The following is a 15,416-nucleotide window of genomic DNA, read 5'->3' as shown; positions in this document are numbered from 1 at the left end:
TAGAATTTAAAGGGAGGACATTAAAATTTCAGTTTTTTTTTTAAAGAATTGAAGTAAAGTTGATTTACAATATTGTATTTAAGGTATTCTGTTTCAGATGTATAGCAAGGTGATTTGACTATACATCTATGTATGCATATATCTATATTCTTTTTTCTGATTCTTTTCTATTATTGGTTATTACAAGATATCAAATATATTTACCAACAGAGCCACAAGGGAAGCACATAGTTTCCTATTGTATACAGTAAATCTGTGTTGTTGTCTGTTTCATATATAGTAGTGTGTATCTACTATTATATATGAATAGTAAAAAAAATTTCTTTTACTATTTTTTTCTGTCTGAATTTTACATCCCAATAATCTAGATATGTTTTGTTAGTCAAAATTGAATTCCAAAATATTCTTAAAACCCCTTCACCTTGCTGAACTATGTTGTACCAGTTTTCAAAAGGAAAAGATGACTTAAAAATAAGATATCTTATTTTTAAGAATCCTTATAAATTATTTGTTCAAGTGACTGAGAAGTGTCTGGTTAACCCGATCGTGTTTCCCACCCACTCTCCCTCCCATCTCCTATTTACTGCCCTCAGTGAGCAGATTGCTTGAGTATCTGCCTCCTTCCTCAGACGACTTTCCCTGCTGTGTTTCCTAGATGTTAGTGCACTTACTGATTGTGCCATCTCCCTGGAGAGCAGTATTCATGTATATTCTTTTGCATGCATGATAGGGAAACTGAGGTTCTTGGTGGTCTGCTGTATTGTCAAAGGTCACAGGGAATAGGAAGAAAATGTCAATACCATTGACATTTCACCCCGGTATCTCTATCCATCCAGCCGTAACACTGGCAAGATTCACCTTGGCTCTCCTTACAATATCTGACACAAGGAACATGATACTCTCAAGTTGAATTCACCACTTTCTGCTTCCAAAGAGTGGCAACAGCAGGCTGTCCACTCCACTTGTCCTTCTGTAAAGCTGAAAAAGACCATGTTGTTTTCTGCCCCACAAGTGGACCTTTTTTTCCTTCAAAAATAGAAGAACTAGGCATAGCAAAATGTGCAAGTTGGGCCAGATGTATATATTTTTCACCCATATTAAAACTGCCAAAGCCTTCATTCTGAAAGACTTGAGCATTTCAGTTGTGGACTTATGGAAATCTTCCCCCCTAATTACGTTAATAACCTTCTGTGTGCAGCATATTGAGGAAACTTTATGGCAAAGAAAACAAATTTGCAGAGATTCATGGGACTACTTTTTCAAGGAGCATCAGCAAAGAAGATTGATTCTGATGTGTTATTAATAGAAGCAAAAATTATGATCAATTATGTAGAGAATATTTATATTTAGAGGGAAAAGTTCTAGTCCAAATGTTAACTGAGAATTCGAACATTTCATGTCCTCATTCTGTCTCCTGAGGACCAAACAAACAAACAAAAAGCTTCCCTTCATGTTCTTTGTTCCCTTCCCTAAAGCTGGATATATTATATATTCTCAGAGAAAAGGATACATATGAGAATAGCAAAGATGCTGTATCCATCAGAGTAGGGTGGATACACCCTGCAAATCTTAGTACCTCAAAAAAACAAAGGTTTATTTCTTGCTGACACTTCTTATATATCTCTGGTTGGCATAGACCTAGTCTGAGAAATCAGCCTTCTTCTTGTACTTTGCAGGTCACTGTCTTAGAGACAAACTTGGAACTCCTAGAGCAGGGGTTCGCAAACATATTCTGTAAAGGGTCTGATAGTAAATATTTTCAACTTTAAAGGTCACAGAGTTTATTGTTACAATGACTCAAATCTGTTATTACAGTGCAGAATCAGAGTTTACAATAGTTTACAATGCATAAACAAATGAGTATGGACTGTGTTCCAATAAAACTTTATTTACAACAATAGCCAGTGGGCTAGATTTGGCCTGTGGCCTGTAGTTTGCCAACTCTTTCAGTTAAGTTGTATAGCCCCAAAGGGAGGGACACTTGGTACCTCTGCTAAATGATTGTTTTTGTTGAGTCACTAAGTTGTGTCTGACTCTTTTGAGACCCCATGGACTGTAGCCCACCAGGCTTCTCTGTCCATGGGATTTCCCAGGGGAGAATACTAAGTGGGTTCCATTCCCTTCTCCAGGAGATTTTCCCGACCCGGGTATCTAACCTGGATCTCCTGCATTGCAGGCAGTTTCTTTACTGCTGAGCCATGGGAGAGGCCCCTGCCCAATGACTAATGACTAACTAATGATTCTACTTAACCAAGAGAGGATAGGGAAGTACAAGCCTGTCACTTCCTGAGGTAAGCCTGCTGCTGCTGCTGCTGCTAAGTCACTTCAGTCGTGTCCGACTCTGTGTGACCCCATAGACGGAAGCCCACCAGGCTCCCCCATCCCTGGGATTCTCCAGGCAAGAACACTGGAGTGGGTTGCCATTTCCTTCTCCAATGTGTGAAAGTGAGAAATGAAAGTGAAGTCGCTCAGTCGTGTCTGACCCTTAGCGACCCCATGGACTGCAGCCTACCAGGCTCCTCCATCCATGGGATTTTCTAGGCAAGAGTACTGGAGCTTTACATATGTTCACACACATACATGGAAAATGATGAAGAATTAGTTGAGTGGTTATTTTCACAGTTCCACAGACTTGCTTGATTAAACCTACAAGCCTTTTATTTTTTACTTTTTAAAATTTTCTTTAAAATTATTTTTTAAAGTCTTTTAAAAATATTTATTTATTTGACTATTCTGGGTCTTGGTTGCAGTATGTGGGATCTAGTTCCCTGATCAGGGATCAAACCTGAGACCCCTACATTGGGAGAACAGAGTCCTAGCCACTAGACTACCAGGAAGTCCCACCTACAGTTCTTTGAAAGTTTCTCTGTACCCTCAGTTTTATCCTTAAATCAGAAAATCAGACTTTACAAGGTGCCATGTTCATTTTCTCTTTTAAGAGTCAGTGGAAGTTGCCAGTCAATCAAAGAGGATGCTGCACAGCTCTGTTTATGCAGCCTTGGGGCCATGTATATTCACCTGTGGGGATCCTAAAGTGAATCAGGTTCTGTACCCTGAAACATCTTGGGAAGAAATTTGGGAGGAGCAAGAGAGGCATTTTATCAGATGACATTTCTCAGTGGTGAAGTTGCCTCGGGGACAAGTCATTTTCTTGCAGACCAGTTTTTGAGACATTCCCAGCTGTCTCAGTGCAGTCTGGTCATAGGAACAATGACAGAAAGGTTTTCAGTTCATTTTACTGTAGATGGAGCCTCACTTAAACCCGTTGGACCACAAGATGATGTCACTTTATGTATTTGTTTCCAGCATACCCACCTCCCTCCCTAAATCACAGGACAACCGCACTTTGCCTCTCCTGTTTCACCATTCTTTTATAAGTTGAATGGTTCCATGCCTTCAGTTGACTCACCTCTTTCAAGTTTTATTGGTACTTACTGCTCTAACAGCAAAATATAATGAGTCCATTTATTTTTACACAATTCAACTCATTAATATATCTGACTTTTCTCCATAGGAAGTGTTTGACTAGATATAGAGAAATGTATACTCAAGCAGATCTGTCAGTTAAAACAGAGATACTAGAAATCTATTATAAAGGTAGCTGACTCTCTGCACAGGACAATATCTGCTCATGTTGATTATAATCCATAACTTCTATAATTTTAGGGCATTTTTGCATGTTATCAGACAGCACAACACTTTGTAATCCATGTTAATAATTACATTTCAAAAAGATAAAAAATAGATAGCAAAGCAGGCGCTTGAACCAGGATCCATGAGTTGGTGATAGTCCTAAAATTTCATCCTCCTATTCAGTGATATTTATAGTGAATATGAGAAGATCCTAAAGGCAAAGATTACTTGACCGTGACAAAGATGACCACTTAAAAAGAGTAGCCTACATCTAAAAGAAATATGTCCAAGGTCCAGATGACATTTTTATGTAAAGTGGTGTTGTACTATACCTTGAAATTAATTGTAATTGACTTCAAGGTATGCTGTGTTTCACAATTTCATTTCTCAGATTAAATGCCAGTGTCAAGTAGTCATGGAGAAAGGCTTTAGTGTTTCTAAAGAGACTACTTTCTAAGTCTCTTCGTTTGGAATAATAATAATGATAATAATAATACCACTTCTTATGTCCCAGGCATCATTCTGAGCCTTTTAAAATACATTTGATTGTCACATCTGCCTTATGAGCTTGAAACCATTCCATTTTTCTTCCCACTTTGCAAAGGAGGAAACTTAGGCACAATGAAGTTGTTACTTGCCTAATATCACTCAAGGAATAAGTAGCAGAGTCAGAATTTGAACCACTGCAGTTTGCACCAGAATCCATATAAATAACCAGCATTTGTAAGAATAACCACTCTGCTCTAACATCTTTCACATTTGGAGCATGGGGATTAGCACTGGGATGCCAGTGGAGAAGCAGCAAAATTTAAGGACTTATAAACAACTAGCTCATGTTATAGAGGAAAATCTGTGCTCTTTTTGAACTTATCTAAATCGACCACAGATTCACTGAAGAGAGACCACTTCACTTTATTGGGACCGTTGAGATACAGGAACATGTTAACCCCATTTATTTCAGTAACGGTCTCTTTGTAGATATTTTTCTTTCTCGAATGAAGGGAATGTGAAAGAAAAGGAACCACTCTTTGCTGTCAGTCAATGGGTACTCGGTGAACTACGTCATCGTTGTTTGTCTTTTCCCTCCGACCTTAACTGTCCTTGGTTTGTCTCCCACAAGCTTCCTTGAAAACCCTTTGCCATACTTGAGTTCCCACACATGACAGTCTGGCCTTGCAAAGAAGATTAATACAAAATATCTGCCAAAGGTTTGGTATTCCCAACCCAGATCTTTATCTCAGAATAAGATGGGGGGGCAATTTATCTCTCATGAGTCATGGGCATTGAGATGCTGGGAACATTTCACTGGCAGGAGGAATTGGCAAAAATAGTCCCAGTGGATTTCAGGTTTATTTGACTAATTCTTTCACCACTTGTCAAATGAAACTAGTTTTGTTTAGGTAACAAAACAAGCTGTTTCCTCTGCCATTTCTCCACTGAGCAGTATAGGCACTTGTGGCGAACACACATTACTGCTAACTGTTATGATGTTTGCTGTCAAATTCATTTATTTATACAACTGCTGGAAAAAGCCTGCGGCCCATAAGCAGCCATGAAAGATTTCAGAGTCGTGGTGTGGGGTCATGAGAGGGAAAAAAGTCTCCACTGGTTATGAGAAAGGAACTGACACAGGAAACGGTCACATATGGTGCAGATTTATTGTGTCCGGGGTTTCCCATTCAAATCTCATTACACCCACAGCTCAGCGCTGGGCATGGCACGGCTACATCCATTTCACTTTTGGCATTTGACAGAATTACTGCTTCAGCTTCACACCAAGGACTGGAGAGGTGATAAGTTTATCATTCTGGGGAGTGAGTGTACCTGAATTGTATTTGTAAAGAGGGCTGTTGACTGTCCCTACCTTTTTAACACACAGACATCACTTTGTTCAAAGCTGGCAGGCAAGGTTTGCTAGCAGAAAAGAAATAGGAGGTGGTGATAATAGGTGGAATAGAGGTGGAGAGTATTACAAAAGGGATGAAGGGAAAAGTAAAGATAAGATGAAATGGAAACCAGCTGGAATTGTGCAGGTTTTATTTTTTGATTAGTGGGAAAAAGTAAGTGTCTTGCTCAGAGACACACGTATGTGTGTGCATGTGTCCACGCACATATGTATGTGTGTATACGTGTATTTCTTTCTGGTCCATATTTTCTAAAAATGAGCAGTCTTATGTCCACATTTTAGTGTTTTCTTCACCTTTAACTCATCTCTTTCAACATCTTTTATTGTGAATGCTTGCAACATTTACAGTGCTGTTTTAGACTCCTATGAGGCAAATGATATTAGTTGGGGATGAGGATAGTGTCAGAAAAGGCAAAAGGAGAGTGCAAAGTATTTTTCAATAATACTCCTTTTTAAATTATAATGAATGAATTATTAGCACGTGTTTATACCTGACTCTCAGCTGGCAAAGAATCCACCTTGCAATGCGGGATACCCTGGTTCTATTCCTGGGTCAGGAAGATCCCCTGGAGAAGGGTTACCACTCCAGTATTCTTGGACTTTCCTGGTGACTCAGGTGGTAAAGAATCCGCCTGCAGTGTGGGAGCCCTGGGTTCGACCCCTGGGGTGGGAAGATTCCCCTGCAGGAGGGCATGGCAACCCACTTCAGTATTCTTCCCTGGAGAATCCCCAAGGACAGAGGAGCCTATTGGGCTACAGGCCATGGGATTGCAAAGAGTCAGACATGATTGAGTGACTAAGATGTATGTTTGCATTCCTGACTCTGCACATACATCATTACATTTGACCCTGTCCATCAGCCTATGGATTGGAAACCGTTCTCAATCACATTTGCAGAGGAGTGAAGTGAGTCAGAGAGAGGATACGTATGTAATTTGCCTGTTGTTTTGCAGCTAGAAGGTGGCAGAACCAGGACACAATGCAAATTTCTCTAACTGGAAAACCTGATCTTTTGCCTCCAAGACTGAACTTCCTGAATATGCATTTACCTTGGCTATTTTCAGTGCAGTATTTCATGACTACAAATCATAACTGAGACTATACCTATTGATATTTGCAAGTCAAATCATAATACAGCATAATAATAACAATGCAAAAATATTTTCTATGCCACTTATTTCAAGGAAAATATAGAAAAAGACATTTCCACATAGTGAAATCATATAAAATAGTCCTCTAGAATGAGTTTGAATGGACTTTCATCACCAAAAATAAGAGGTTTCTTTTCTATTTAAAAAAGGAAAAATGGTTGATTCAGAAGAAAGGGCTATTTGATACTACCTAATCCTCTCCCTCATCTTCATCACCACTTCATCACTTACTTTTATCTCCTGATCAAAGTAACACTTTTCTACAAAGGGAACAAATATTTCAAAATACTCACCAAAAAAACTCAGTAAAGACAGAAGGAACTTTCGCAGAAGGCCTTCCAAGCATCTTTGCTTCGTTCATATAATGGTTGGTCTTGTGTGGTTTTCCATTTTTCTCACATTAGTTTGGAAATGTATTCCTATAGAAAACAGACCCAAGTCCGAGAACTTTGTTGAGATTGCTCATATAATGGGTACAGATCATCAAGTCCGAGAACTTTGTTGAGATTGCTCATATAATGGGTACAGATCATAGAATCTATAGCTCCTGAAGTCTGTTCGCCTGTTAGCCCCATGGATGTGTATTCCTCATTGAGAGCTTGCCACAGATCCTGCCTGTGCAGTATCTTCAGTCCTTCAGAGCTGTCTTCACACTTGGGCATCTTTATTCTACCCTCTCTTGACTCCTGAGCATGCAGAGTTACTTTGCCATGCCAACCACTAGCTATTAGATTGCTTTCCTCACTGAAAATGATGCCAGAGGAGACCCAGCTGCCAAATGCTACTGCCTAGCAGTTTATGAAAAGGAACCTGCAAATACCTTAATTTTGAAGCTCCAGGACCTAAAATTGGAATACACTGAATGTTCCAGTTCATTGAAATTTAAGTTTCCCAAATTACATTTTCTTATAGTAATCTTATCTATGTGGGTATGTATGCAAGTGTATACCATATTGTGATCACACAATAGACTCTGATAATTCTAGATTCCAAATTAGCTCGGCTGTGTTTTGGTCATCTGTATTGAATCCATTATTCACAAGAACATCACTTTTAATTTCTCTTCACTTTACAAGTGTAACATATGCCCGTTATTTTTGAGGTTTAAAAAAGTAATTAATTTTGAATTCCCCATTTCAAAAACATAGACAGCATTTCTCTATTATTTCTAAAATCAATATGTATATTTTCTTTAATATTTCTTTGCAAGATTTCAGTTACTCCCTTTGTATATTTGGGAACACGGCTTTGATATTTTAGAATTTTACTCCTCATAGCCTGAGGGTTTATAAATGGGGAAAATTCAACCTGTCTTCACTTTTTTTGATCTGCGGCCATTTATATTTGTTAAATTAGAAATAATGAAGTGTAAGTGGTGTTTGACAGAAAAGAATTGTAAATGATTTCTTTTCATTTCTTGAAAATAAGAGAATGATTATATATTTTGTTTTTGTCAAAATCTGCTATACTTTAGTGTACCATGAATTGTGAAATCTATCACAAAATGGCTAAAAAATTATCGAGGGAAATGGTGGTGTTAACCTCGAGGAAAAAAATCATTAATGTTGATGTATTTCATTCAATTTCAAACATATAAATTTCTCTCTTTTGTTGAAAAGGGGAAGATGGAAAGATTCTATGTGCCTTTGAGTCAAAACATTTATTTTAAACATACTTTTTTCTTTCCTTATGATCCATTTTTCTAAATAAAGGATAGAAGTTGTTGTTTTTTTTTCTTTTCTTTTAATTTTTTTTTTTTTTTCCCTAGCAAAGACGACCCCTTTGGCATATTTTCTTTTCAAACGTGAAATGAGGTGGAAAATCCTCATTTCACGACAGGAAGGACAAATATTGACACAAAGTTAATATTTGTTAGAACCCTGGAAGCAACCTGAGTGTGTGTGTGCACATGTGCTTGTGCGTGAGCGCGCGCACACACACACACACACACACTCACTCAAATACATACTCACCCACTTTCTCCTCTGCCTCTTCCTCTGCCAGGCATAGCTAATACCCTTCCTTTCTAGGTTTTCCGGTCTATGGTTTCCAATCTAGGGAAAAGAATATGTTGTATGTCTAGAATATTTTAGGATGTTAGCGTACACACAAAACAAGTGCTTATGTGCACACCTGCACACAAATCTACAACCTGCTTCATCTAATCTTTTCCACTTAGAGGGGAGCTTCTGGACTTGATCACTGGCCTTGTCCATTTTGAATGCAATAGCAGATGCTGAGCTGATACTCACTGGTCACTCAGCATTTATTAAGTCCTGTCCATTCTTGCCTTTTGGAGAGGAATGCCCTGGGGTGACTGTTTGGCTGCCCCTGACAGACTGGGTCACTTTATCTATTCACATTGATTATGAAAGTCAGCTGTGGACAGACCTTGGTGTTTTTTTTTTTTCACCCTCTTCTCTTAGCCTTTCTTACAAGCACCCCTGCCTGGATTTTCATGAGGAAATAATCAGATTAGGCCTTTCACGGTGAGTTCATATGGAGTTCTCTTTCTCTAGTGTGCTACTAACCGAATAAACGTGTTTAGTGGTAAATTGTAAATGACATTATGATTACCAAAGCCAGCATGGGTTTCATTTAAAAGTGATCAGAATTGCAGACCACAAAAATTGTGACTGGCAGATAAGGCCATTTGGAGAAGTGGGAAAAGAACAGACAAAAACAAGTGAGAAAGAGAATCATTACGCAAAATGAAATCCTTCCCCAGTGGAAAGAGGCAGGAGAGAGAAACCCAGGGAAAGAAAAGATGGAATGCTATTTAGAAAGGGAGCTGGACTGTCCCTATGAGTGCTGCAGGCTGTGTCTGGGAGAGGGGATGTGACTGCATCTGGCTGTATGCATGCTCTTCTCCTAAGGGGTTCATATCGGTTCTCTCCCACAGTGAAGTTAGTGGGGATGTGCTCTGCAGCACAGGGAGCTCAGCCTGGTGCGCTGTGGTAACTTAGAGGGGTGGGGCAGGAAAGATGGGAGGGAGGTGCAGGAGGGAGGGGGTATATGTATACTTACAGCCAATTCACTCTTCATCATATAGCAGAAACAAATACAACAGTGTAAAGAAATTATTTCATACTCCATTTTAATAAAAAGACCTACATCCACTTAGCAGCTTTGGAACCCTAGTGCTTTCCTGTGCTTGATTTTTTGCCTCATCTCAAAAATAAAATACTGGAATTGATTAATTCTGAAGATGAGATAGGAAAATGGATGGTGAGCTACTGATAAACCATTGTCTTTTAGTCATTGGTAAGTTTTGGAGAAATAAAAATGAAATTCCTCATTTATGAACACCAAGATTCCAAGTTTGGCTATAAAACTAAAAATTACTTGCCAATAATCTTTAGGCTGTTGCCTTTGTTGAATTTGTGGCTCTATGTTTATACTTGAGGGATGCTAAAATTTTTTAAAGGTCAAGTGGTAATATGAAAAAAGCAAATGGAATCTCAACAAATGTATGATTTGACAACCAACCAAAAACCTCTCTGTCAATAAACTGTGTAAAGAGAACCAAAAACCAAACACCTTTCTGTCAATAGACTGTGTAAAGAGAACTCCTGGCTACACAATATGCCTCCTAAAGGGTTAATCATCCCAGCTGACACCACATCTAAATACAATCCCCAAATGAATGATTTGGATTCCATTCTGTTTTGCCAAAAGCAAAGGTAGAAGGTTAAAGATGTTCTTCTCAAGACTGTTACTAAGTAATTGTGTGAATCATAATTTCTGTGAGTCAGTTTTACTGTCTATAAGCTATGAATAATTAAACTTGTCAATAAGTTTTAGGTAAAGGTGGTTAGAAAAAGAAGAAGGGAAGAAAATAAGGGATGGAGGGAGGAAAGAAAGAAGAATCACCAGCCTTATAGCTTAGAGGTATCTTTGAAGTGGGGCCATTTCTACCACTTGGCATGCTAATCCCTGTTTGATTCTGTCCCCCTTCCAGGTACCACTGCTATGAGTCTATGGACTTCCTGTCAGATATTTCTTTATCTGAAACTCTCCCAAGGAAACATTATAGATTATTTGCAACAACCATGGAAAAACCACCATCTAAAACCTGTTGAATCAATCAATCAGAGTCTCCCGTTGACAAAACTGTCTGCAAACCTTCAGGACCCCTCTGATAGTTTCCATGCTGTATATATTCCATGCCAGAGTATAAAGATGTGATGTGTTTTCCTTAAGATTCCTGCTTGCCCCAGTCAGTATCCCAGGTCTACCACTACATACTAATTATTGGACACATTGCACGTCTCCAGAACTTGTCTTCCCTGATTTATTTATAGACTTATTCAAGCCTTTACGCCCACCCTCCACTTGTTTAATGAATTAATGAACAAGCTGAGAAAAAAAATGCTTTGTCATAACAGAAATTATTTTGTGGATAAATCAGTTACCTGATTCAAGAACAGAAGATTCTTATAATCGACTGTAATTCCACTCTTATGTTTTCATGTGAAATAATTGGATCTCTCATGATATTGAGCTATCAAATATTAATTCAAGGGACAATTCTCTCAATACACTTTTGTGGTATACCCTGTTATTGTGATGAGTTGGTTTAAATTGTATTCAAGTTACAGAATAATAACCTTATAACTAGACACCTGGAAAGAATAGATAAATTATTTGAATAGAAGTTTTGAAAAGGGCATTATGTATCAATCAACTAATACACATTTAATGAGTTTCTACTGTGTTTGATGTAGGATGTTAAGTAAGCCCTATGATAATTAAAATATGAGATATAGTCTTAGGCCTTGAGAAATGACCCCTTAAGAACTTTGGTTCCTAGTGTTTATGTAATTTATCAAAGTACATATAATTAGTAGCAGAGAATGATTGAAAATCATATCAACTAAGAGACTAAGTATTTTGTTTAGGGACAATTCCAAGAATTTAGCAATATACAGAGGTCACTTTAAAATACCTTGTAACTGCTGGATGAGAAGCAGAAAGAAAAAAGTCAGAGATCTGTGAAGCTCAATAGAATGTGAACAATTAATTCATCAATGGCATCAGTATGGCTGAAAAGAATGTTTAAAAAGAAGGAAAGTAAGCAGTAGGTTTAGAAAAGAGGAACTAGAGTGATTCAAGGATCTTCCATGAGGGAAGGCTACCTAACTATCTCATTTGAAGAGGGGACAACAGTAGTAGAGATTGGTCTATCAGAGTCTCAAGAACTTCCATGATTATTAAGGTCATGCAATTAGTTAATTTTCTTAATACATTTTCCGTATTTTGGAAGATAAGTCAAACACACTGTATGTAATGGTGACAATTTAAAAATTTTCACAATTAAATCTCTACATAAATTAATAATTTGGCATTTAATTTAGCAAATTCAATTTGTTTAAGAAGAGGAACAATTAGAATTTTCGGTTTTGTGTCAGTTTTCAAGGATTCGGCCTATTTCATCTAAGTTTTTTGTTGTTGGTTTCATTGAATTTTGCTGTTATATTTATTTTTTCTTTATATATATATTTTATTGAAGTATAGTTGACTTACAATGCTTCATGTGCACAGCAAGGTGATTCAGTTATACATATACACATATATTTTTTGAAATCATTTTCCATTATATGTTATTACAGTAAATCTTTGCTATACAGGTTCCCTATGCATCCTGCATTAGTGATAATTTGGTGGATTTTTGGTTCTAGTCTTTAGGCTATTTAGATGAACATGTACTAGGGCAAGTTAAAACATGTAGGAAACAATACAAGACAGTTTTGTGACTATTAAGTTGAAGTCAGAGGAACTCTTTGTTAGAAGAGAAAATATACTTTTGAATTCAGAACAAAACAAACTCTAGAAATATTAGGAGTGGTGGGAATAGTGAATAATGCTGTTTCTTCAAATGCTTTCATTACATACAATCATACTCGAATTGTTCTCTGCTAAGTCGCTCAGTTGTGTCTGACTCTCTGTGACCCTATGGACTGTATAGCCCACCAGGCTCCTCTGTCCATGGAATTCTCCAGGCAAGAATACTGGAATGGTTTGCCATACCCTCCTCCAGGGGATCTTCCCAACCCAGGGATTGAAGCCAGGTCTCCCGCATTGCAGGTGGATTCTTTACCCTGTGAGCCACCAGGGAGTTGAGCTCTATTTAATGTCAACACTCCCAAATTACTACTTTCTTCTTGTCCTCCTTTTGTATTTATTTTTTTCTTCATGTTTAGAGAAAAAAAAAGTTTGATAAAATTATATAATCTGACATCCACATTCTTTCACAATCTGGTCACAATATACCTTTGCACTTCTAATATACTTCCATAAAATTTCTGTCCCAGCCGCCTCAATCTATCTACCTCTTTCCCATTGACTCAAATATTATGACCTCCTTCTCATCTGTTGTTTTTCCATTATTGGAGGCCTTAGTGATTATTCCTTTTTCTTAATTACTTTGCTTTACTTTTACCATTTAGCTATTACATACATTATTAACTTTAAATAACATTTTATGTAACATATGCATTTAAATTATATTGCATGCCACTTGCTCAGTCATGTCCAACTCTTTGTGGCCCCATGCACTGTGTATCCTGCCAGACTCCTCTATCCATGGGATTTTCTGGGCAAGAATACTGGAGTGGGTTGCCATTTCCTCCTCCAGGGGTTCTTTCCGACCCAGGTTTTGAACCTGCATCTCCTTTGTCTGCTCTATTGCAGGAGGGTTCTTTACCCACTAAGCCATAGAACTTGTTATTTAATATATGTATCTTTCCATGTTTTTCCCAAGACTTTGTTGCATTCTCAGTATCTAGTACACTTGAATATTCAGTAAATGTTTCCTGAGGTTACAGGTGATGGTGAGCGTGATGGATTGGAAATCATCTTTGAGAGGCTGTAGTTCTTAAGTCACTTTTTTCCCCCTTTCTTTTATAGGCACATTTAGAGAAGAGCAGAAATGCACCTACCGACCCCTGATAAATGGCTACATCTGCAAACAGACTGACCAAGTGATCTTAATTCTTGATAGTGCTGATACCACTTGGGCAATGCAGAAGTTATATCCAGTTGTATCTGTGACTAGTGGTTTTGTTGACACCTTTAGTAGCATAAATGCCAGTGCTCCCTGCTCCGTTTCAAGGTCTGTATCTGCTTTCTATTCCATTGTGCCCACCAGGAAAATCACCAAGGTCTGCTTTGTGGATCAGACTCCTCATGTTTTGCATTTTTTTCTATTGGGGAACAAAAATACCTCTAAGCTCCTCCTGGCTGTATTCTACCATGAACTCCAGAGCCCATATGTCTTCTTAGGAGACAGATTTATTCCACCTACTCAAGTTCATTCAACTTCCTCACTGTTGAATGAGTCTATTGGCTCCAACTATTTCAGCATCACAGATAACCTCTTGTATGTTGTCCTACAAGGAGAGGAGCCCATTAAAATACAGTCAAGTGTTTCTATTCATTTGGCGCTCAATGTGATGTTTTCAGTTCTAGAAAAAGGCTGGGAAATCGTGATCCTTGAAAGACTAACTGTCTTCTTGAAGATTAGCCAAGATCAAATCAGATTTATTCATCAGATGCCTGGAAATGAAGCAACCTTAAAGGCCATGGCTGATAGTAGAGCAAAGAGAAAGCTCAATTGCCCAACTGTGACTTGTATCAGTCATGACCGAGTAGGTCAGCGTAGACCTCTCATGGTAGAAATGAGCTCATATAGAGACCTACCCCCCACCACTATGGAAACTATCTCAAAAGTGATGGTCATTGAAATTGGTGATCTGCCAACAGTAAGGAACGCTGGACTGATTCCATCTTTATCAAGTAACAAATTACAGAATTTGGCTCACCAGGTTATCAGTGCTCAACAGACTGGATTACTAGAAAATGTCCTGAATATGACTACTGCGGCCTTACTGGTGACTCAGTCAAAGGGAATCATCGGCTATGGGTAAGTACTAATTATAATAACATCTAAATGTGAGCTGATTTCTTTGATACATATTGCAAATGTCAGTCTATTTACACTGAATTACACAAACTGTCTGCTTTTTATGATAAGAATAAAAATGCCATGAGCTATTTATAGACTTAAATTCTCAATTTTAAAATTCGTGATTAAATCTAGAGTCTTTGTGGTTATTCTATTTCCTAGGTAAGTGTGGATGTTATATTAATATTTTTGTACTTTAAATTTTAAGCATAGACAGATTTTTCTAAGGTAACTTGTTTTCACCTTGTTTATTCATTCATTTATCATGTGATGCATTTTAGCAGTGGCTAGATTCTGGGGTTTCTAAAGTGAAACAGATATGATCTTTGCCTTGTGGGACAAAAGCACTATCACAGTTCCATACAGCCATGAGTTAAAACCCATGAGTACCCATGGGGTTGATAAAAATCCTGCCAGTAGGGACTGAGGAATGGATTTATATTTAGGAACACTTTGGAAAGATGACTAGCAGTTTACTAAGTTAAAACAGTGATTATGTTTGGCTTTTATTCAAACTAGGATTATAAAAGGCTTCCCTTGTGGCTCAGCTGGTAAAGAATCTGCCTGCAATGCAGGAGACCTGGGTTCAATCCCTGGGTTGGGAAGATCCCCTGAAGAAGGGAAAGGCTACCCACTCCAGTATTCTGGCCTGTACAGTCCATGGGGTCTCAAAGAATTGGACTCAACTGAGCTGCTTTCACTTATTTGGGCTTTCCTTGTGCTCAGCTGGTAAAGAATCTGACTGCAGTGTGGGAGACCT

The 15,416-nt window shown here is 38.1% G+C and overlaps 1 protein-coding gene across 3 annotated transcripts in view; it reads left to right on the top strand.

Annotated features, from left to right (window-relative positions):
* PKHD1 (PKHD1 ciliary IPT domain containing fibrocystin/polyductin) overlaps nt 1-15,416 on the top strand; it is a 448,361-nt gene that overhangs the window by 391,539 nt on the left and 41,406 nt on the right. For all 3 annotated transcript variants that reach the window (XM_088831516.1, XM_055406831.2, XM_088831515.1), the window contains one exon: nt 13,600-14,614. In XM_088831516.1, coding sequence (XP_088687642.1) covers nt 13,600-14,614 — 1,015 coding nt within the window. The remainder of the gene's footprint in view (nt 1-13,599; nt 14,615-15,416) is intronic.

This window comes from Moschus berezovskii, chromosome 23 (genome assembly GCF_049115385.1).
Source record: "Moschus berezovskii isolate FMDL1 chromosome 23, NW_MosBer_1.0, whole genome shotgun sequence".
Taxonomy (NCBI): domain Eukaryota; kingdom Metazoa; phylum Chordata; class Mammalia; order Artiodactyla; family Moschidae; genus Moschus; species Moschus berezovskii.
This window is presented reverse-complemented; position numbering and strand designations above follow the sequence as displayed.